Raw genomic sequence first — 24,064 nt, 5'->3', positions numbered from 1 at the left:
GTCAGGGAGGGCTGGCACTCTTCAGCCCAGTGGGCAAGCCCAAGCTAGGGGCCTAATAATGTAGTGTTTTTGACATATGGCTGATAATGGGAAAAGCATGTGTTTTGTCAAATACAGGCATACCTCACTTTAAGGACACCCATGAGTAACTACATAGTTGCAGCACAACCATTCCCGTTTACGTACGCTTGCTTCGCGGAAACAGATACATAACGGCATGATGCCAGTAAGTCTTTCAAGATTTTCATGTCTTGTGGTGGAAACGATCCAACGATTGCAGTGCAGTACACACAATGATAAGTGAAAAAAGGTAGTGCCTTAATTGGAAAAATAGACTGCATAAAGAAGCACAGAAAGGATCCTTCCTGGTGGCCATACATGGAACTGCAATTAGAACCTAATTACTTCTGGCAGCATCCCATAAGCTTTACACCTAAGCAGCCCAGCGGGTGAATGTCACCTTTTCACCTCGCCTGAAGGAGAGTCCTCACAAGTGTCCATACAGAAATCAGTGCTGACCAAGAGCTGGATCATACTTCTGCTGTCCTCAGGGGCCAACAGTGAACTTGACTTTGACTCATTCCGCTACACTTAATGCCCCTTTCCAAACCTGAAGCTTGTATCAGTATGTATCAGTACAACGGGGTAGTATCTTTAACCAGGGATTAACCTATAGAAAATGTAAGCTTCAGGACTGTGTAAAAACCAGTGCTGGACCACATGGTACCTTAAAGGAGTCACCTGGCCACCCAAACGCACCCAGCCCCCTATAACGCCAATTAGGTGTAAAATGCCTGGATCGGGAGGGGAATCGGGGCTTTAATCATATCCTATAGAATAACCTCCCACACTCGTTAAAGTAACGCTGCCTGCCTCCTGTGCGCAAACACCTCCAACCCGAGCCCATTTCCCCCTTAAATGAGCGAATCCTAGGTGGCGTGACGTCATCCAGCGGAGTGGAGGCTGGTACTTGGGCTGCTTGTGTGTCCTGCGGCCAGAGAGGGAGCTCACTCAGCCTGCTGGCTACACTGTGGTCCTCGGAGTGAGTAACAGCGAGTGCAGATCAGGGGCACCCCGGCGCTGAGCACCGCTGTGTATCCCGGGCCGGCAGTGAGTGCGGCGCTGGACCTGCCTGTCTCATCCAGTCCGTGAGTGCGGTTTCCAGCAAATCCCAAAAACTCTGAGTGAGTTAGGTTGTGAGGGTATATGAGTGGGCGCTGAGCTCGGCATTCTAGAGCATCATGGCAGCTCTGTGCGACTCCATGAGCGGATATATGAACCAGTCGGACCCGGGCTCCAACAGCGAGCGAAGCACCGATTCCCCGTTACCCGGCTCTGAGGATGACTCTCCCGGCCCAGCCGTCCCACAGGACCCCGATTGGGGAGAAGAGAGATTCCGAGTGGACAGAAAGAAGCTGGAAACAATGTTACAAGGTAATCCACGCAGCATATAGGACCGGGGGGACGTATAGAAGTGTCATGTCTGTGATCCCCTACACAATAGCGGCAACACGGCTACATCTGCTAGTGATTTGGGCTTAAAGTGCCAGGAATCCGGGATATTTATAGAAACGAAGCATCATCTCCCTGCCCGGGCTGGGGCAGTGGGACTGCAGCTCAACCCCCGGCACATCAAACTTTCCACAATCCGCAGAGTTTCACAATCTGCAGAAAACAAGTTATTTCCCACTAAGGGGTTCATTCCCTGCTGGGGGGTTGCCAGCTCCCTCCCTTCAGTCTTCATCGTGAGGGGTTAATATTAGCAAGAATGGCTAAGCTGACCATGTATAATGCATAGGTCACTGACTGAATTATACATGGTACAGGGCCAAGCTCATCATAGGGAAGAAGCTTTCTAGTGTTGGTCATTCCTGATGTATAGTGAAGTCAGTGAGCTAAAACACACTTCTCCATTTAGTGAATAAGGCCCTAAAGTTAGGGGGGGGGTAATTAAACTTTCATACAGAGAAATCACACTCTGGACACCTTGTAGTAATAAACAATCCAGCCGGCGAAGTTAGAATTGTGTTTTTGTGTAATGTTTTGAATCCAAACAAAACTTTTAAAGTGTAACAAAAACTATTCCTCAACCTGAATGCATGCAATCCCTGCTAATGAGCAAAAAAAAAAAAAAAAAAAGCCTATTCTGGATGTATAGATCAAAAAAAACCCAACCTGGTTATTTGGGGAGCTATTTGCATATTGAGCATTAGAAAGCTAGCATTTGATGGCAGGTGAGAACCCTACGGCACGGATAGTCTGCCCGTTGTGTAGACTCGGACCCTAATCAGTCCTCGGACTCTCCTTGTATCGTTCCACAACGAGGTATCTCGCCCCTGTGTCGTTAATCTCCAACTCATCAATTCCTCTTATTAGTAGTATTGGTATTAACCTTGAGGTGTGATTTTGGGATTGATTGGCTCGGTAAAGCAGGCCTTGCTTTCCAGCGTAAAATCTAGGACAGGAGGCCACAAGAAAGATAATTAACCTCTAATCAACCCATTATCGGAGTCGATTTTTTACCAGCTGTATATCTGCAACACGTGCTGTAAAGGGGCAATAATGTTTCACGTGGTGGCTCCACATTGTTAGCGGCAGGACTGCTTGGGGTAAATGGCACGTACGTGTCAAACTTATTAAAGAAATGTAAACTAAAAATACTCCGGAATTAAACAAGCTCGATAATCTCCATTACGATTAACTCTAAATGATGAACAAATTCTAGTTTTAATTGAGTGAACCTGGGGATGGGGGAAGGGTGTAATTATATATTAGTTAGGGTGTTAAGCGGTTCCACACAACATAACCTTAGATGATTCCAAAAACCAAGGAATGTTCCGCATATTATAGACACAAAAATCATGCGGCCCGTCTATTCTGCATGTTTTTTCTGATGTAACGACCCGCACCTTAATCAGTCCTTGCTACCATCATTGATTGAGGATAGCCGTATGCCTATGAGATGCATGTTTAAATCCTCTCTATTAGGCTCTACCACTTCTGATGGTGGCTGTTCCATGTATCTACTACCCAATCAAACTCAAACTTCCTAGCATTACATCTAAATCTTTGACCCTCTATCTTTAGATTATGACCTAGATTAGAACACTTCTCATTTTATTTTGTTAAAACCCTGAAGTATTCTTTCTGTCCCATGTCTCTGTTCTCTTCTTTCCTCCAAACTATACATATTGAGATCTTTTCCCGGCCATTTTTTTTTATCCTGTAAGCCATTTAGTAGCTTTCTGTTGACTTCTCCAAGCTGTCCATATATTCTGGAGATGCATAGATACCCCATGCAGTACATCCATTTCGATAGAAGCCAACAGTGGGCAGAGGCTGCCTTTGCATAGTAGTCTCTGCCAAACGATGACCATGTCGTTGCTCCTGCGTTACTATATTTCACCCACCCTGGCAGACCCAACGCTGCTTGGGAGAGAAGATGAAATACCGAGCGCTTATAATGCTAACAAGACTGTTTTGTTTATTCTGCTGGGAAGTTAGGGTTGATTCCCGTAGGATCAGGGGGGATTCCATTCTTCCAGACCTTTAACCTAGAACCAGCTGAAACGCAGTACAGGGGGGGGGGGGTATTCAGTGTGAAACAAACCCGCTAGATGACACTTTCTATAAAACACAGAAGAAGAATAAAAGAAACATCTCTTCAGTCTTCCGACGTTCCATCTTGTACACAAGTAAAACATGAACATACCAATTATTTAAAAACAAGCTGTTATCTTGTGGCTTGGAAACTTGCGAATTCTGTGGGTCTCCAGAAATCCCATCCCCTGCTATAGATTTAAACTGTGTACTTTCGTCTATTTCCAGTGATATTATTCACGTGGACCTGCTTGGGTTTATCCATAAATGTGGATTTGTATAAAAGGCTCATTCTTTAACTTAAAGTGTGTGTGTGTGTGTATATATATATATATATATATATATATATATATATATATATATATATATATATATAATTATCCAATCCGTTTCTGACCCTTTAATTACAAGAAGGGTGGGCAAAACATTCTTTTTCACGTTGAATGCACCTTGGGTACTAAAATGGCGAATGAATATATCTTTTTTTTTTTTTTTTTTTTTTTTTTAATAAATGCATATGCTCTGTTTAAAGGTATGCATATTGCTTTATTTTGAGAGTTATATTTTAGATTGGGAAGCTAAGCATCAAAAACCCCTTTCGGTCGCCTAATTCATAACCCCAAAAAGCCCAAATTCAGTAAAGGTCTTCAGTCTGGATGTGTTGCGTTCTCATCGTGTTCCTCTCGCAGAGTTGCAGTCTGGGGTTTTTGTTATAGGGCATTGAGGCAGAGGCTTTAAGAAGGAAGAATTGTAAAGTGAGCAATGCCGAGTGAATCATTCCCAACTGTCTATAGTATTCGCGTTTGAGGCTGGAAAAGGGATGAATAATCTTCCTCTGTGCCGCCAGGGTCTGGAAGAAAAAAAATCTCCTTATCCCAAACTGAAGAACTTCCTGTATTGCAGCCTCCCCGGCTCTCCTCCAAGATGCATTTCAGTTCAGGCAGCGGCGTGGAGCTGATGAACATAAGCTGATTTCCAGCTCACGCATATCTTTGTAACCCTTTAAATCTCTGTTGCAGGCAAATAATTAGCCTGCGGTTCTTGTTATTAGTTTCCCTGCTAGCCCTTAAAGAGCCAGACACAGTGCAAGGCCTCATTACAGCATAACATCAGGGTTCTTCATTGGAACAAAAGTTATGTAAAGAAACTAGACTTTAAAATGTGGCTGCTATTTGTAATTTTACATTTCTCTTGTAAACACACAGTATATTGAGCATTGTTTATATAGCACCCTCATATTCCATAGCGATGTACAACAGGTAGATGTGACATGAGAACTATATGACCTAAAAATTTGACTTACAAAAAACGGGTCAGGAGGTTCCTTCTCAAACAATCTTACAATCCAGAAGTAACGTGCTTTTTGTTGAGCGACTTTAGGAAATCTGTTTAATTTTTGGGATGTTTTTTTTTTATGGTTGTATTTACATACTGGACTTTTGTCCTGTAAGGATGCATTTTGCTAAAACATTGGAGGTAAATCTATTACGGTACTATGATATGCCATACATGCAATACTGAAAGGGGGGGGGTGTAAAACTCTTTATTAATCAACCCCATAGTCTGAAGCTGGCTTTCAGGTTTTTTAGCCGCTGCAAAGCTTTAGCTTCCTGAAAGGAGGCCCAGCTCAGCCATGTTGCTTTTGCTGTAGACCGTGAGGTGAATTGATAGGCATTGACATAAGTAATTTGAAATTACTGCACAATCTCTCACTCCGTGCAGGATGCACGTTCAGCTGAACGCCTCTCCATGCATGTGACGTATTTACTGCTAGACAGACGCTAAACCACCAACTACATGCGCTAAAACATTCCCATCAATCTCAATGTGAGCGCTTTCCTCCCAGTATTGGACCTTGGAGGAGGGCAGCTGCTGGGGTCGCCCCATTTAATTGTGTTGCCAGTATGTTGAAGCTTCCAAGGGGAAAGCTGCAGAATATCTAACTGACACGAACAAAGTTTGTTTTAGAATAAGTGGTCGTGTAATGCTATAGAAATCTTAAAACTCCCTACAGCCCTTGAGATTCCTTTGGCTTTATACGTGCAAAAATGTTTCCTTTTTATTAATAGAACTTTCAGGTTTGATGTAATTGTTTCTGATCAAAAATGTTTCTGTTACTTCCAGACTTTTGTTTTTGTTTTTTTTTAATGTAATGTTCTCATTTCTCCACATGCAAACCAATCGGTATGTAGGAGATTGCGAGAGATAAGGTAAGATTTGATAGAGGCGAATGCTTCCTGGTTTCCCTCCCATCTTATATAAAGCCACATGCCTATCCGTTGCATTAAACATCACCAACTTTATATTTGTTTCAATGCGCTGTACATCAGGCTGAGAGAAAGTGGACCTTTTGTAAAACATGGCGTGATTATTATGATGATGCTGTGTGATCGTCATAATCGACTGCATTCCCCTGATCAGGACTGAGCATAAATGAAATAAATGGTTTGAGGCCGGATACCAACTGCAGTTTACCGAGAAGGCCGTGTCTGGGGGTGTTGTGTTTTTTGTGTAGAGTAAATTCTGAATTTCAGACAGTCTCGAGTAGGCAGGATAGTTAAGCTTTCTTCTCTGCTGAGCTAGTCTCATTGAGTGGTCCATGCATTTTTGTCCGCTCTGTAACAAGCAAGAGCGGATTAACCATTGCTTTTCTTAGAATGTTACCCAGAAGCTTTATTTAATTGTAATTTTATTAAAGTGTAACCTGAAGTCACACTAGTGATCACTTTCATGTAAAGCTTTGTTCTTGCAAACATAATGTCTGGTGTTTTGTTATGTATGTTTCTTTAGCCCACTGATGTCAAGGGCTACACCATTTTCTTTTGCAATTTAGGCTAATGGTTGTTAACCTGAGTTTGATAGATTACCCCACTGTAATGACCTAGCTTGTTTTGTTAGGATTGTGTGTTGAGGACTTTGTCTACAGTGATCATAGTGTTTTAAAGGAATCCAAAAGTAACACAGCTGTCCTTAAGTTGGTTGGTGATCTGGTCATAAACTCCATTACAGCTTGCTTTCTAGCAGAAACAAAATGTTTGTCATGTTGTGTTAAAATGTTTCTACATTTCCCTGGGGTTCTACAGGCAATTTGGAAACATTCTGAACAATTATTCACTAAGAGTTGTGGTTTAACACTCTCACTTAGTAATGAGGGTCTAGCACTGTCTCCATTGTAAAGGGTAAGGAGATAAATAACTATCACTGATTTAACTATGCATTGTACAGGGCCAAGCTCTCCCTGTAGGTGAAGCACAGTGTGTTTGGCTCTTCATAATATATAATGAAGTCGAGGAGCTTTAACCCCTCAACGAATAATGATGTGCTTGGCATGGCTCGGAAAAGCATTATTAATGACTAGTGCCTAGCACCTCATGGGTAAAATGAACCTAGAAAATGGTTAAATGATCACTTTCTCTTTCGTGCAGATGGTGTGTGATCGCTCTGCAAATATGGCGGAACCCTGCCTCTGGAAAAGAGCATAGGAAGTGATCAAATGCCAGCATTTGAAATACTGTCTAGCTTTCAAAAATATATGCTTTGATGGGGGTAAATTTAATTGGCCGGCTTCAATGATGCCCCAAATAGGACATGGATGCAGGCTGACCAGATTTGGTAAAATGCTTTTCAAATGGCAATACACTACTTGAATGTATTGCCCTAAAACTTGAAAAATTACATAAAAATGTTATGTAGTTCTAAACTAGAGACATATGTTAGATTCTCTTAAGCAGTTTATTAGCTTTTCTATATAAGAAAAAATGTAATGGTAAAATGGATGAAATGGTTAAGTAATTGTATCAAAAGAAAGCCCTCCTTTTCCTGGGGGAAAAGGAGGTGCAACAGTTCCAGAAGATGATACTGGTATCCCAGTACAAATAGTTTTACTAGTTCTCAGTGTCAAGGTACATGGTATAATGTACTCTTAATACACATTCAGGAAGTAAGACCATGGTACTAGGTAGTCATGTTCTGCAGGATAGAGCTATCAGACTGGACCTCTGGGAACAAGTGACCAACCTGCACCTTCCCAATGCAGGTGGGGTATACATGCAATGTAGGAGGGGGGATACAATATCCCCACACATCACGTACCGATGTAGTTTATAAGTATTCTCTGTTCTAGGAAAATAGTGCAGCATAGAAGAATGTTTCTCATTTGGCAACCACTGCAAGCTGTAGTTTCTCTTTATCACTGCTTTTCAGCAGCTTGTATATAAAAAGCATAAAAGTTCCCTTTTTTTTTTTTTATACACCTTTTCTTTCAAAAAAATTAGATTATCGATATTCCCAACCTAAATTGCCCATATGCCCTCACACATTTCTCTGAGGTCTATTTGACTTGAACTTTCAATGCTTGTCATGTAATCTCGCTTAATAACCATTTCTGGAACTTTTTTTTCTTCACTTTATAAGTTACCTATTTGATTATTTTAAGTTTTAAACTAGCTGCATTCCCACTAGTCTGTTTATGCAATTTGGGCACATTCCTTTTCGAACATTGTTTTTGTACGTTCGAAGATATAATTATGTTTTGTTTGTTTTTTTTAAATCTGTTAAAACAAAAAATGAGCTATACACCAGTATATCCGTAGGTTTGCATTTCTAATTGCATGTTTCTAAACTGATCCAAAACTAGAATTTGGTGTTCGTTTAAATGTGTTCTAATAGGATAACCAAGCCCTGTATGCAATTTAATACAAATTCACTTCAAATGATTTTCTTATACAGCATTACATATTTAAAATGAATAAAAGCCGATATAATGCAGATCCATGTACTACAGATCGTCCACGCTTATAAGCTAATGTGTATTTTTAATAACCAGCTCAGTAATGTGCCCCAAACATGCGTGGTGATTATGTGCTGTGGAATTCGCTTCCAATGCATTGTCTGCAGGGGGTGGGTTAATCTTTAATGGGTTAGCATTTTACCTGCTAAATACCCTACAAACCGGACTAGAATTTTGGTTTATGGTTTGCGATCTACTGTTTTGTGAAACAGAGGCAGGGGTTTTTATTTTTTTATTTTTTTTGTCCATTATGGGCTATTCCCCCCCCCCCCCCCTTACAAATGATGTATTTTTCAGCCTCCTATTGGGCTCTGCATCACAGGAATTGCATAAATACACAAGTGCTTGGACATTTAAATGTAAATCGATCTGTGGATGGGTTTCTGCGGCTGTGCTTGATCTAGCTAAAATGTGTAAAGTCTACTAAAGAGTTGTGTTCTTAAGAAACTCGGGAGTGGAACTTCCAAAACACATCTGAATGTTTGAATTGGATTCCATGGCAACCACATCTTTTGTCATTTATGGTACACATTCCAGGCAATCTGGTTGCACATTCCTTCAAGATGTCAGGGGTTTTCAATGCTACTAGTTTATTTTTTAAAAGGAAGAGTGGAGTTTAATTGTTTCCACCTGATCTTTATTTGCCTGTAAATTACCAAAATGCTGTTGTATCTACAAAAATAGAAAAATATATAATCGTAGATACAACTGCAATTGCATGCTATTTTTGCTAATAGGATTTTTTAATTTTTTTTCAATTTACCTTATACATAAAATTAACTTTTTCTGTATGTTTTTGTTCAAAGGGTAGACGGGACATAATTCGTATGTAACGTAACATTAAGAAACAGGTGAGGGCCCTGCTCACCCAAACATTTAATCCACTAATGAAACTCCAAACAATTAAGGAAAACGGTAGCTTTTTTTTTTTTTTTTTTTACATATCCTTATCTATTTTTTTCATTCTGAAAGAAAGTCAGATGTGTTTACCTGAAGGTAGAGGATAAATTACCATCTTTGCAATACATTTGTGTGACCAGCGGCAGTGGTGGCCGCAAAAGTTGTCAAAATATGCTTTGTGTGGGACGGTTGACTAACTCTCCTGGGTTTGTTGTGCGCCCTTTGTGTACCGTTAAGTCATACCTCCCAGCTTCTGTAGGTAACAGTAGTACATGAACGCTTCATTAATGATTAAGCTACTACTTAATAAAGATGTTACTGTAAAGATTGCATTTTGTTGCACAATACATCCATAGAAAAACCATCTCGATACCAACTACGTAGTTATCCCCAAAGAAATATGTCTGACTGAAACTCGAGTGATTAAAACAAAGCATTTTATTTATGGTTAAAGAAATCGGGTAGATTGTAGACGGATACAAATAAATGCTATAATTTACAGAGGATAATTTATTGTAATCATTGCTGTATATACTATAAGTACATTCCCAGACACTTGACCTAAAACAAAACTTGCTTTTTTGAATGTCATGTCATAACTATTGGTTACTATTTGTAAACAAAATGTAAATCTAAGGTATACTTCCAATTCCAGTGATCTTCCTTCTGAAGAAGAGACCTTTTTGAGGTCTCAAAGCTTATGTAACTTGTTCTGTGTTTCTCCTTCCCCCCCCCCCCCCCCCAAAAACAAAATCACCTGCGACTATCACTCATTCTTCTCTTGGACCAGTATAGAAATATTCATTTATTCCTTCACTCTTGAAAACACTATTTTAGGGTGGATATGAGTGGGTTACACCATGTCATGATTTAGTCAACAAAAGTAAAGCCAAAATGGAGAAGCCATGTGTGAAAAATTAAGTGCACCATATGATTCAATAACTAGAAGTAATCATTTTATGTATGACTATCTCATATTTTCCCCTCAATGTTGCTTTAGTTCGTTGAGGTTTGTAGGCTTTAAAACTCTTCCCAGACTGATGGGGCCGCAACAATTGCATCTCTAAGATCATTGTTCTTTTCTCACACGACCTTACCTGCACAATAATTTTTTTTGTACTTCTCATGGAAGTTAGCTGTGCATCTGACATTTGTTCTCCAGCATCTATGCAATTTAAGAGTTGAGACTTCACTGGCCAATGTCTGACTTCATGTAAACTATCTTTTTTTTTTTTTTTTTTTTTTTTTTATAAAAAATAAATAAAATGTAAAATGTTGCTAGAGTCAAACTTTTACACTGCAACAGTGACCTAAAGCTGTTGACAAGCTTATATTTTATCTTGGAAAATATTTGCTTTATGCCCCAGCAACTTTTAGTGGTATCTGAAAAGAGGCCAAGGCATTTCACTAATTTATGCACATCTTCTCTTTGAAGTGCATTAGACATATTTGCTAAAGATTGCTTAGTTTTCAATATTTTCATGTAATGCTAGAAGACTCTCATAGTGGTCACTGTTAAGTGTGAGTTTTGTAACTGATCTCTTCTCCCCCTCCCCCCCTACAAATTGAGAGAATCTCCACCAAGACCTCTTATCTTACAATATGTTGGCATGTAAGATTGCTAGCATTAGTCCAAAGCTGTTAAAGATTTTTTAAACTGCGAAACCATGTTCGCAGAGTATATGCTTTGACTTATTAACTTGACATTGTCGATGAGTGTCTCTTTATATCTTTGTTTTTGTTGAGGCTGATACTTGCATGTCATTTTCTGATGAATACTTATGAGTCTTAGTCTGCTCCAATGGGTTTTTTATTTTTATTTTATTTTTTATGTGGCTTCAGATCAAGAAAATGAAAAATTTACTACCAGGAAAAAGATGTCAACAGAAAGCTGCTGTTTACAGAAATTCTTTTGTGCCAGATTTTTTCTTCCAGGTTTTAAAGAAATAAATAAATATCGATTTGGGTAACCGGAGGTTTGCCGCTGATGGGCGTTCCAAAAAGTGAACGGGTGTAAAAGCATGGGTTTTTATTCCCCATGCAATTATTGGTTTTATATATATATACATTTAATTTGGTAATATAGCTTACTGTAAATTATTTGAAAACACACTGGTACTTTGTATAAATCTTAACTGTGCGCATTAAAACAGATTTGTGTGCACCGTGTGTTATCATAGACTCTTCGGCCGTATAACTAGTGAACTATGAAATACTATAGTCAAATGCCAGCCAACTGTAGATGTGGACTGAAATTTCATGCACAGCTGATATTTATTGCCCTAAATGTATGCATTTGCCATTACTTTATCCACAGGTACTATGGAACATTACCTGAACATTGCTTTGTTCAGCCATGCTAAATGTTGCTCATTTAGTACCCCCCTTTCCTATCCATCTGGTTAAAGGATAATGGTCTCCTTTTACGGAAGGTTTTATTTTATTAAATTATACTTTTTTTTTTTTTTTTTCTCTTTACCGAGCCCTTCTTACAGTACATATATTTAATGGTTATGACAAACCGATACATTGGGTATGGAGGGTCCTATTTACAATCTAGAGTAAAGAATATATTTTGACCAGGGGGAAGGCAACCTCTAGCAATTCAACAGCTTGCAAGTATGTTGTACCTCCATCATCCTTGACCATTCATAGTATGCAGCAGCTGGTGTTTGTTATATGACTATTATATTATGCGGGTAATGGTATCACTCAGTATTTATTAAATATTGCAATGATGGTGTTTAACAATCTATAGCACTAATATGAGTGTAGCAAAGGGTGAAAGAGTAAAGTACAAAACGCATTTTCTTTCAGCTAACAGCTGGAGGTGTATTTACTAAAAAGGTGGCTGTTTGGTCCTTCACTTTATTATTAGGAGTCCGCAAATGTTGGTGTGGTTCTCTTAAGCCACCCACTTTTTTTTCTTTAATGATACAGTGTGGGGGTGTCTATTACACCAGTGGTTTCAATGGTGCTGGTAAAAGGACTCCAACAGCCTAGTCCCCAAGAAGGGATTTCTAGTCACCATGACCTGCCACCTGGTGTTATGTTGAACCCTGGTTCCTCCTACAAGAAGGGTTGACCTGTGTAATGTCTAATCCAGTGGTTGGGGAGACTTGGAGAAATCTTACCTAATTTAACTATAAATAATATAGGGTCAACCAAGCTCTTTATGCAGCAGGTTGGAACTTCATAATGTCTAGTAGTGAAAGCCACCACTCCACTGCAGACTTCCCTAACACAACTCTTAGTAAAAGAAATACTTCAAGCTCCAGTCAAGTGTTTTTTGGATTTTGCTCAAACATCACTTTCACGTTTGCTGGTATTAAACACACAAATTGTGACATAAAAGAAAATCTAAAAAAAAAAAAAAAGCATCCTAAAACAAATGGCTATTATAGAGACTGTAGAATATGGGAGTGTAATGCGGCAATCTTTTGGCACAACAGGAGGAGAGATAGTAATGCTTTAATATGTTTTGCGAAATATGATTTGTTCTTAGTTGATAAAACAATGTGCTTCATTTTTTTGCTTGACGTTGCTTAACCACATTTGCTGTATTGTGTAATCTGGCAATTCTTTATTCATGGTTTCTAAGCTTATATTATTTTGATGGAAATTGAAGAGGCCAAATACCACAGCTTAACCTAAAACAATTTATAGCCTTAACCATTTTTCCAGAGAATAGCTGCCTTAAGGTTTGAAATCTTTTTATAACTGGTACAAAATGCTTAGTAAGATCATCGGACATCTACGATGCATACAGTGTACTAATATATACATGGAACGCTCTTAACATATATTGTGTAGCCTATCAACCTTACGTTTCAAAGGGATGTCTTATAACAACCAGAGCCACCATTCTGGTGTAGCGTGGTAACAGGACATCCATGTTTAGCAGTTATAGCAAATGCTAATAGGTGTTCTTCTATTAGATCTTAGACAGTGCTTACCATTGCAAAGTCATTTTGAAAGGTGTATCTGTTTTTTTTTTATTTTATTATTTTGGATTTGAGGCTTCGAAGAAACGCACTTTCTAATCTGTCAAATTCCTTTAATGCTTAGTGGCATTTTTTTTTTATTAATGCTTTTCTAATGTTAAACACTATACAGCTAAAGCCATAAAGTACAATGTTTGTGTGGATCACTAAAATCAGAAGTGAATTTGGATGACTAAGGTTCACAACATTACACTTTCTTGAATTTCAAAAGACTGTACACTGTGTTATCATGGTTTGGCCCAACATTCAGGTTAAATATTACTGGTCTGCACATTTCAGTTGGTTATATTGTAATCCTTTCTTCTAATGGAAAGTATACCACTTTTGTTAGATTACTTCTGCCTCTGGTTTGGGTTTCCATGTCTGTTGTTCATGGAGATTAGTTTTTTTTTTTTTTTTTTAAATATATATATATATATATATATATATCGTATATGACATTCCTTACTTTTAATGCCAACCCATATCTATGATGGTTTTCTGAATCCATGGAGTTGGCCAGGGAAATTCAACCCTTCTAGATTGTTTTAAAGTCTACCATCTACTACTTCTGAATTTTTTTATTCCCCCCCCCCCCCCCCCATGTGAAAGCAAGGAATTTCTTGTCATTCAGTTATTAGTGGTGTTTAAATCTGCCTTGTTGGAGGAAGGGGGGGCGGTGATATTGACAAAAACAATTTGAAATAAACTTTTTAAGGGTACAGTTGTTGCATCTCAATTTTGTTTGGAATTGTAATTATCTTATGCTTTTTTAGATCACCAGTTATTTCAAAACTTGGTCTGAGCAGCCTGTCCTTAGATCATCATAAAACATTATTTTCCTCTTGTGCTTTGGATTCCGCTTTTTATTTTTTTGGGGGGGGGTGTTTCATGTCCTAATTGGCCCTTCCCATGATACCTCGGGTTGCCGGTGATGTCAGTTTGGTATTATGTATTAGGCCAAGTCAAAATCCTGGACCTAATTTTCTTTATAAAGCGCTTAACTTAAATCGCATGCATTTGTCTACTGTAATTTCATTAGCGTTACATGTTTTACACCCCATGGTGTGATAATTCTTGTTAAGCAGTGTTCTCATTTTATATTGACGTTTACTGAAGTTTTGAACACGCCACTTTTAAATATAGTTTCAATAAGGCGTGATGTGTGCAACATGTTTTATAGTAAGAGCGCCATAATGTTGTTAACTCAATGAGCCCAGATGGCTTGAAAACATGAAATTATTGAATGGGCTATTTACTTGGAAACAATCAATTTTTCAATTTTGATATTTCTATTTAACATGTGGATATAGTTATATAGCTGTTGTAAAACACTCTTGGGTGGCATGGTGCTCTATCTATTGGCATCCTTACTGCTGTTCAATACTCTGTGCAACACCAAAGACCGACCTTTTTTTAATATAGTGTATCTCCAAACTAGTAAGCATCTGCTCCTCCATATGTTCCATCTCCTATTTAAAATATTTGCATTTTAAAAACATCAATTGGTTTAATATCCGACCTGATACGGAGGCTGGTTTTCACCCTATGAACAAACTTGGACAGGTGGCATTTATCGGCGATAGGGAATGACGAATTGACTTTTTCCTGCGCTAGTCATTATACTTGGATGTGAAGACGAAGGCTATTTAGATGCAATAAAAATGCTTTTATTTATTCTATAGCTGTTAAGGGAATTAATTGTCCCAATAGAATCTTTACAGTGGCCGTGCAGTAACATATGGTAAAATTACAAAAAATATTCATAGTACTGTTGCTTAACCATAAAGATCACACTTCCTGCATTAGTGTTACTTTAATACCAATTTGAAAAGAGAATGCTAGAAAAAAAATCAACAATTCTTGAAATACTTCATCTTTAAAGTCTAAACGATGCTCTTGTATTTATAACTATACGTTACAACTTGTATTCTTCTACATCTAGCAGAGATCCAAATGAAATGGCACTCCTGTTGGATATCTGTAATAACATCATATTTGTTACAAATTTTTTAATGTTTTATTTCGGAGAAACTTTACAGTTCAGCTGTTTCCCTTCAACTACCCGTAAGATTTCTTGAGTTGTTTCTCTCTATTGTTGGGTCTATAGTGCTTCATAGCTGCTGTTAAATGTGATGCTGTTCCTTTACTTGAATAATCTTTAACTGGAATTTGGCGAGAGCAGTACATGTGTTATGTGAATCATGCATAAGAACATTTGGCTTTCTGAATTCCCCATATGAATGTTTTAACATTTTTGCAGGAACAACTGTAAAAACAGTGTGAGCTATTAGAGGAGAAATGTTTATTTGAGAAAAAACTGTTGGGTACATATGCGTTACATGGAGAATAACGGGCCCTGATATTCTGTCAGATATTACTGCATTATAATGCACATATACCCTCTTGGATAATTCTACTTCCTGCTTAAATGAGAGATGGAATCTGTCACTTGTGCTCCTCTATGGCTTCTCAATGATGTGGAATCACTGATCACCAATGGCACTTGCATCTTAGAAACTTTGCGGTTAGGCTACAGTTCTGTGGATGCTTCTTGCATTAATGTGAAGATTCATTCAGAATGTTGGGTTCCCCAAATCACTGGTATGACATGGAGTATTGTGCTTTAATGGAAAGTGGTGCATGAGTAAACAAATGCTTGGTCATTTTGTTTAACGTAAGGTCAAAAAATACTTTTATATAGCCATACATGTAAGGATAATATACGGTGGTACTATATCTCTTCTAAGTGTCTAACCTTTTTTGTATGCTGAATGTGGTAATTAGAACAGACTGATGTAGATTTGGAATCCCAAGGTGAATTTGTGTTGGCATCTGTCTGAAACATCTGCCCATCTGGTCTATAGGCTGGACTCTTTTATCCGGTTGAATGAATACTCTTTGGGAAGAAGAGGTTTCGTTTGATATTAGACCTACATGAAACAATGAGTAACTTTCTGTAAGATGCTACTTACAAGTTAAAGGTTGCTGATAAAAACTATAGGAAATATACTATAGGACTTATACTACAGAGTAGTATTGCCTACAATGACTTCATTTTGACTGGTTTGCTCTTTATCATTGGCAGGAATCCCATTTAGACTCCTCCTAGGGTGAAACATGGCTGTCTGTGGAGAGTGTCTACAATCCGGGCCAGGAATTTGTTTACATCTTCCACCCACCTCTAATTCATAGTCTGTAGTTTTTGTTTTGTTACGTTACCATAAATTGTTCAGTGATGCTTAGAAAAAATGTTCTCTCCCTTCATATTTTAATAAAAAAAAAAAAAAAAAAAGTGAATTGCTGTAAAGCTTTTCTACGCTACACAAAGTGTATGAAATTAGATTTAAGATAAAGGGAAAATGTGCATGGTTTTCTGCACAGGGATGTAAATATTGTTTAAAAAAAACAAAAAAAAAAACACAACTTGGCGAACATCTTAAACTGTGGTTGTCCTAAATTGTTTGTCTAATTTATGCATGCATAATATGAATAATCTGCAATTTGGTCACTTCGCTGTTCAAAGTTCCTTTCTGCTTACTTTAGTCATTTCTTATGTGTCGTAACACAATATAAGTAAAGGGTATGAATACAAAACCTACAGCTCTGGTTATACAAGGTAACAGTATACAGTAAAGTGGAGTTGGTTTTGGATTATCAAGTTGGACCTTCATATGCATCAAGATCTGTTCTACTTCAACTCTTCTTTTTTTTTTTTTTTTTTTTTTTTTTTTTTTTTGTTCTCTCTAGTACAAAAGGTGTGTTGGTATGTGTGTTCTGTACTTGGACCCAAAAGGAAAACTGCTAATGCTTTAAAATGTTCATGAGATGTTTTTAAAGAGATCAATTCACAAAACACACTCAACTTCCCAGCTAACCTTTAAAGTTTAGCGGTAATTTTCATCTGTATTTTTCCAAAAACAACTGTTAAGACGTAGCCTTTTGAGCAGGCCGCTTTTTTGGATTTGTTTGTTAATGTAGTAATGGAGACTTGAAATCTGTTTTCAATCAGAGGTTGCTGTGTGCAGAAAGTGCTTTACTGGGCAAGATTTCTAAATTCTTCAGGGCTTGATAAAACAAAACCTGAATGTGCACATGTACAATTTTTTTTTTTATTTTTTTTCTTTTCTGGAGTTCTCGGTATAAATGTGGTGGTGGGAGAGAGAGCTTTAACGTTTATGTATGTTTTGGATGTCTACGTCCAGCAGGGCCGGATTGACGTAGGGGCTGATGGAGCTGCAGCTCCAGGCACCTACCTTGAAATAGGCTCAGTCAGGACCGGACTGACTGGGCCTATGCGGCTGCATTAACGCAGGGCATAAGGGGCACCTGTTCCTTTAAGCCCGCAGCAACTGCGACCGTGTCCGCCTCTCTAGGAGGCCAGGCAACCCCCACCAGGGCCGGCCTTAGGGGTGCGCGGCCGCACACGGCTTAAAAAACAAACCAAACCCCGGTGTTTTAATTTGTTTACTTTATTTAATATCCTTCATGTTAAATAAAGTTAGTTTAACTTTATTTAACATGGAGGATGTTAAAGTAAAAAAAACCCAAAACCCGATGTTTTAATTTAAGCCCTGTGCAGCCGTGCACCGCTAAGGCCGGCCCTGGTGGGGGTTGCCTGGCCTCCTAGAGAGGCGGACACGGTCGCAGTTGCTGCTTACTCCGGCAACAAGGTAAGTAGGGTAAGGGAGGGGGTGCAGTGAGAGGGGGGGAGAGGGGTTAGATAGAGGGGGTACATGGTGATAAGGGGGAACATAGAAGGGGCAGATAAGAAGGGGATGGGGAGAGGGGGTAGTGTGAATGCGTACAAGAATGAATAAATAAATGTGTGGATGAATTGTGTGAATGCGTATGAGAATGAATTTGTGTGGATAAACTGCATTAATGAATGTGTTATTGATTTGTGTGAGTGAGTAAGTGTTTGTCTATCATGAATGTTTAAGTGATTTGGGGAAATGCAAAGATGGTACATGAAGGGTGGGCTTTAAAAATAAATAAATAAAAATGGGCTGCTCAGTCTTAAATGCCCGGGCCTATTTTTTGCCCCAGTCCAGGCCTGACGTCCAGTAAAGTTCCTCATCTGTGTGTAAGAATGAGGGGAAAAAAAAACTATTTTATGTTAACCGTTTTTTTGGTGTTGGTGCATTTGTTAAAACACGTGTCTGATATGACGTCGCGCAGTATTTGCAACATGTGATACAATTTTTGAAAGCAAGTCTTGACAGCTGGACCTATAAAACCTGAAATGAGCCAGGTTTGTTTTTGTCATATTAAGTCTCTGGAAAGCCATAATTTACAAAAAATGTTAAGTTCCCTATAAAAGCTTTAGGTTGTCCAGCAAGCGAAAGTTGTACCTTTCCATAGGATTACAGTAGTTTAGCACTGAAGAAGAGTGGATTTAATTTTGTTGTTCGAACAAGCTCCATCTACCTGTGGAGGCTGCCTTTCCATGTAGACATGGAATAACTGGATGTTTCCCTTCTCAGGCATTATATTGACTTGTCTGTTTATGGCCACACTGATGAAGTAATACGTCTTCCTCCATACTGTCTTAATCACCCAGATGGCCACTTTGAAAATTTTTTATAAATGTGTTTAACCCCCGGTCTGGCCATGCTGTTAATGAGGTCATTACCAGAAAACAAGCTTCAATGTAAATGTCAGGGATGACTTTCAAAATCTCATGAGTCCTTTTAAGGGCTGCTTAACTTCTGGTTAAGTCTAGAACCAAAACCTCCCTACTCATGGCTTACTACCTATTAAGACAAAAAAATGCTTTATTGGGTTATAAAGACTGATTGCTAAATGGTTTGGATTCAGTGTAAAATGTGCCACAATCCATTTTTAAACAAAAGAAATGGAAGTAAATCCTAACTGTAACGCCATATGTAGGAAACTTGGCCATTTTAGGAGTAATAAAACGTCCATGGTGTTGGAATCAGAATGTCTTAAGAGGATACATTGTCAGGAATTGTTCACTAAGTTGGGAATTTGCAGCAAGACGTTGTGTGATTAAAGTTGATTAATTGGTCTATATCCTGTAAGGAATAAAGTATGTCTTAAGAAAATATTTGAACGGGTTTTTTTTTTTTTTTTTTACTCGTGTTCAAAATTACTTTCTGAAGATCAGCTAGTTACAAATTTCAGTGAAGAATAGTCTTTTACACTTCTCCACCCTGCTTAGTCTTGTTTGTTTTGATCCAGCAACTTGGTAAGATCTGCATTATCGGACAAGTGCATAAAATAGAGGAAAAAAACTTTTTTTTTTTTTTTTGTTTCCAAAATGTCTACTATTTTTAAAATACAGCTTAAACTGAGATGTGTTTACTCATTTTTATTGAAAATCAAATGGTAACCATTAGAATTCATCTGTTTCACAAATAATAAACAAAACTACACTATGCTGCTCAATTCAATTTTTTAAATGCATAACCATATGAAATCAATGTTTTTTGTTTTGTTCTTCATCTTGGTACAAGATATTGTATGTGAATGAGTTACATAGTTGCGATTTACTGCATCTAACTGGTTCATTCACCATGCAACAGGTCCTTGGTGATACCGTGCCCTGGGAACTGCTAACTAATCCTAGTTGACGTGTTTATCTAAATTGATTCATCTGAGGTTCTTAAAGCTGACTACCTGTTTCTATATAGATTGGAGAAAGGGCAATATAAATAAATGTAGCAGCTATCCATAGACAAGTGGCTAAAATCCTATATTTCTTTCAGAGTGAGCCTTGAATCCTGTTTGATATATTATATATATATATATATATATATATATATATATATATATATATATATATATATATATACCAATTTTTGTTTTTCTTTCAAGAAGCAGTACGGCATGTCGAAGAAGAAGAAAAAAAAATCCTTAAATTGTGTATAAATCTATTAAATTGTTGAGGCTATATCATGGCTGCTCAGGGAAACTTTCAATGTGCACGGTAAAGGTTCAGACACTAGTATGTATGGTGTATAGAGAAAAACAAAAACGGTCTACACTACGCTAATAAAGTTGGCAACAAATGTAGAAATGAGGTTTTGGTTATATGAATTGGCCAAAGCAGAATTAAGCTCGCCCGTCACGTCAAAGCACACTCTTAATGGGGTGAGAACCTACTCTCACCTCCTACATAGTGGGCACACAAAGCAGTTTTTACTGCCACCAAAACCTTAGTAATGTGTTTGGGAGGCTTACTTGCACCCCCCCCCCCCCGTTAGTATGTATGGTGCCTATATAGTTGCATACAACCACATATATAGCAAAATTCTGAACTCCTCAAATTGTTGCATTATGTGCTATATTGTACTACAGTTTTGTTTGGTGTTTCCTGAAAATGTTTATGTAAAAGATGAGACCTGTATGAAAAACATCAAGAGATTACATATTTGCTAAAGTAATTCTTATAAATCATTGCATGTAGCGTTTTGTCTCAAGCTTAATTTTAATAAGGTGTTGAAGCATGTGGCTTTATCAGAGGCTGAATTATCTTTAAAAATATTATTTGAATCATTTATATTCCTTTTTAACAGAGCTTAATATATCTCTCCCTTTACTCGCACAAGTAACTGTATATCAAATCCATTCAAAAAGGTATTTTTCAGTTAGTGAGTTTCTTCGTTATGTAAAAAATGCAGATACTATAAAGAAACGTTGATAAGTTCTTTAGGGAAATAGACGGGTTTATTTTGAAGACTTAAAAAATAACACAAAGTTTGCAGACAGACGTTTAGCAATGCAGAAATCTTTGATAGTGTATTTCTAGCTTCTGTTTTCAATTTGGAGAATTGCTGTCTGGACAGTGCACTCACAGGGGGTGTCATATTGTAGCCACAAATGCTACAATGAAATACTTGTTTCTTACATTTAGGATATTGTGCTTGTTGGCCCTTTAGTCCCATTCCTACTTGTGTTAATATAAAAATTGATTTAAAAAAAAATTAAAAAAAATTCTGAGGAAATACTTACTTTCTTCTGTGGGCCCCTGTATATATCTACTCTAAATTTAAGAATTTATAAACTTAAACTTATAAACTGATAGGGCTATGTGAAGTCCTCGCAGTAGAAAAACTTCAAATGGCTTCTGACGCCTAAACCTGTGACTTTATGTAATTATGTTTGTTACAGGACACGCGTTGCTCTTCATCAAAAGCAACAAAATGCATGCAGTTCCAACATCCCACTTTCATGAGGGTTGAAAACCAGCTTGACCATTCTTTTTTTTTTTTTTCTTTTTCTTTTTTTTTTTTAATTGTACAGTGGATTCTTGTGGACATCTGCAAAGGTGAATTATTTAGGGACAGAGGGTCTGACTGCTTCCAGATGTCTGACTGCTCTGCAAAGAATAACTTCCCTTCAGAAATAGAATGCTTTCCAAAAAAAAAAAAATGCTGACACTGCTGATTTTTATCACGCGAAAGATTTTTAAGTATGTTTTGAGGGGTGGTATTCTGGAGCTTCAAGACATTCAAGGAAATTAATCCATTGATCTTTAGAGGAGGCTTTATTTTGCCTTGTTTCAGTACTTTTCCAATGTGTGTAAGTTTGAACATTCTTGAACTTTTGAACTTGGTTTAAACATTTTAAGGGCAGTGTGTGTCTCAACATAATTTCTGCATAAATATACCATAAAGATAATATGTAATAATGGTATATCAATCACATTAGCTTCCTTGTGGTGATCTTGTACATGCTCTGACACCCACCATTAGTTTATGGTGCTCTACTTGTCCCGTCTTTTCACACAAGTGGGCAATAGTAAGTCTCTACTGGTAAGGAAGAGTACCAGATCAAGCTCTTAAGATGATTACCCAAGGATCCCACAAGTCCTGTTGGTAATAGTATAACACAGTATACTTGCAGAATGAGAGAGGCATTTGGGTGACCCAGCACTGGCTCAGGGCCATAGGGGTCTATATATTGTATGCACCATCAAGCATTGAGGCTTGTTTTTAGAGGGCTTTTGGTTCCAAAGGGGAAGTGTTCCACCAAAACTATATACAACTTGGGCATTCTTTTTTTAAAGTGTGTTCACTTTTATTTTTTTATTTTTTTTAATTTAAATTGGTACTCATGATCTCTAATTAGGGTAACGGTGACATACCTCAACGTTCAGGTGTTCTTAAAGTTGAGTATCTAGTGCAGGCATGTAAATGCAGGTAGTATGTTTGGAAATGTGCTATTGTGGCAGAGGCGTATCTACTGAAAATAGCGCCTATGGCAAGCACTGAAATTGCGCCCCTGTCCAAATAAAAACCCATTTACTAGCCCCTGCTGCCTATATATATATATATATATATATATATATATATATATATATATATATATATATATATATATATATATATATTTATTAGTCCCTGCTGCCGATAGCGGGTATAGATCAACACGCAAACCCAGATCAATTGAAATTCACTTGTGATCTCAGCACTGAAGGTATATATCAAATAAACAGAATCAGACATACAAGTCCTGTATTTGCAGGTATACAATAATAATATATGAAACGTAGCATCGCAGGTATAGATCATCTGAATAAGACATATTAACCCTGTATTTGCAGGTACACATAAATAATGTATGGAAACATAGCATAGCAGATATGGATCTACAGCATAACACAAAAACCCAGCTTTGCAGGTAAAGATCAATTGGAATTCACATAAAAACACGGCATTAAAGGTATATTTAAAACCCCTTAAATTACAGGCATAGATCACAGGTTGCACACCGCAAAGCCAGCCCTGGCGTCCACACTGCCGACATAGAACCTGGCCAGCACCCAGATTACACACATAAGATTTGCCATCTTTGTCCCCAAATAGCCCACCACAAGTCAACTTTGTCCCCAAACAGTCCGGCCAGTGCCATCTTTGTCCCATATACACCCTGCCTGTGCCATCTCGGTCCCCAAGGCTCAAACCTCCTGCTAGTGCCATCTTTGCCTTTCCACAATTATACATCTATGATACACAAACACTTTTACAGTCACTCACTAATTCACACTTTAATTCAGAGAACTCATCCACACATTAACTCATGCTCTCCCTCATTCAGACAATTCATCCACACATTAACTCATGCTCTCCCTCATTCAGACAATTCATCCACACTAACTCATGCTCGCCCTCATTCAGACAACTCATCCACACATTAACTCATGCTCTCTCTCATTCACTCAATGCATCCACACATTAATGCACACTCTTTACTTATATCTACCCCCCCTCCCTCATCACTTTTTAACCCACCCCCTCCCTTCCTTCCTTACCACTTTTTAACCCCCTCCCTCCCTCACCACTTTTTAACCCCCTCCCTCCCTCCCTTACCACTTTTTACCTCCCTCCCTCCCTTACCACTTTTTAACCCCCTCCCTTATCACTTTTTAACCCCCCCCTCTCACCTTGAAGTCCAGCGACGGGAGCACGATGTTGCTGTCTTCCTGCACCGCTCGCTGGTGCCCGCTGCTTCACTGCTGAGCGCCGTAATATGACGTCATATTTCGGCGCCCAGCAGTGAAGCAGCGGGCACCAGCGAGCGGCTTTTAAACACTGATGCGGAGGAGCCCCTCTATCTCCTCCGCATCAGTGTTTAAAAGCCGCTCGCTGGTGCCGGCATTTCATGCAGAGCGCCGCAATATGCCGGCATATTGCGGCGCTCTGCATGAAATGCCGGCACCGGGATGGGGGTAGAGGGCTCGTGGAGGAGAATGAGGGGCGCCGAGCAGTTGCTAGACGCCCCTCTCTCTCCTCCGCATCAAAAAAAAATAAAAAATGCCGGTGAG

At 38.4% G+C, this 24,064-nt stretch overlaps 1 protein-coding gene across 1 annotated transcript in view; it reads left to right on the top strand.

The window, feature by feature from the left end:
- The first annotated feature begins 1,241 nt into the window (after nucleotides 1-1,241).
- LOC149299010 (protein bicaudal C homolog 1-B) overlaps nucleotides 1,242-24,064 on the top strand; it is a 75,318-nt gene continuing 52,495 nt past the window's right edge. Inside the window, exon 1 of the mRNA XM_089486940.1 lies at nucleotides 1,242-1,434. Coding sequence (XP_089343066.1) covers nucleotides 1,242-1,434 — 193 coding nt within the window. The remainder of the gene's footprint in view (nucleotides 1,435-24,064) is intronic.

The sequence above is a fragment of the Sceloporus occidentalis genome, unplaced genomic scaffold (assembly GCF_023333645.1).
Source record: "Sceloporus occidentalis isolate IW3139 unplaced genomic scaffold, rSceOcc1.0.p SCAF_30, whole genome shotgun sequence".
NCBI lineage: Eukaryota > Metazoa > Chordata > Lepidosauria > Squamata > Phrynosomatidae > Sceloporus > Sceloporus occidentalis.
This window is presented reverse-complemented; position numbering and strand designations above follow the sequence as displayed.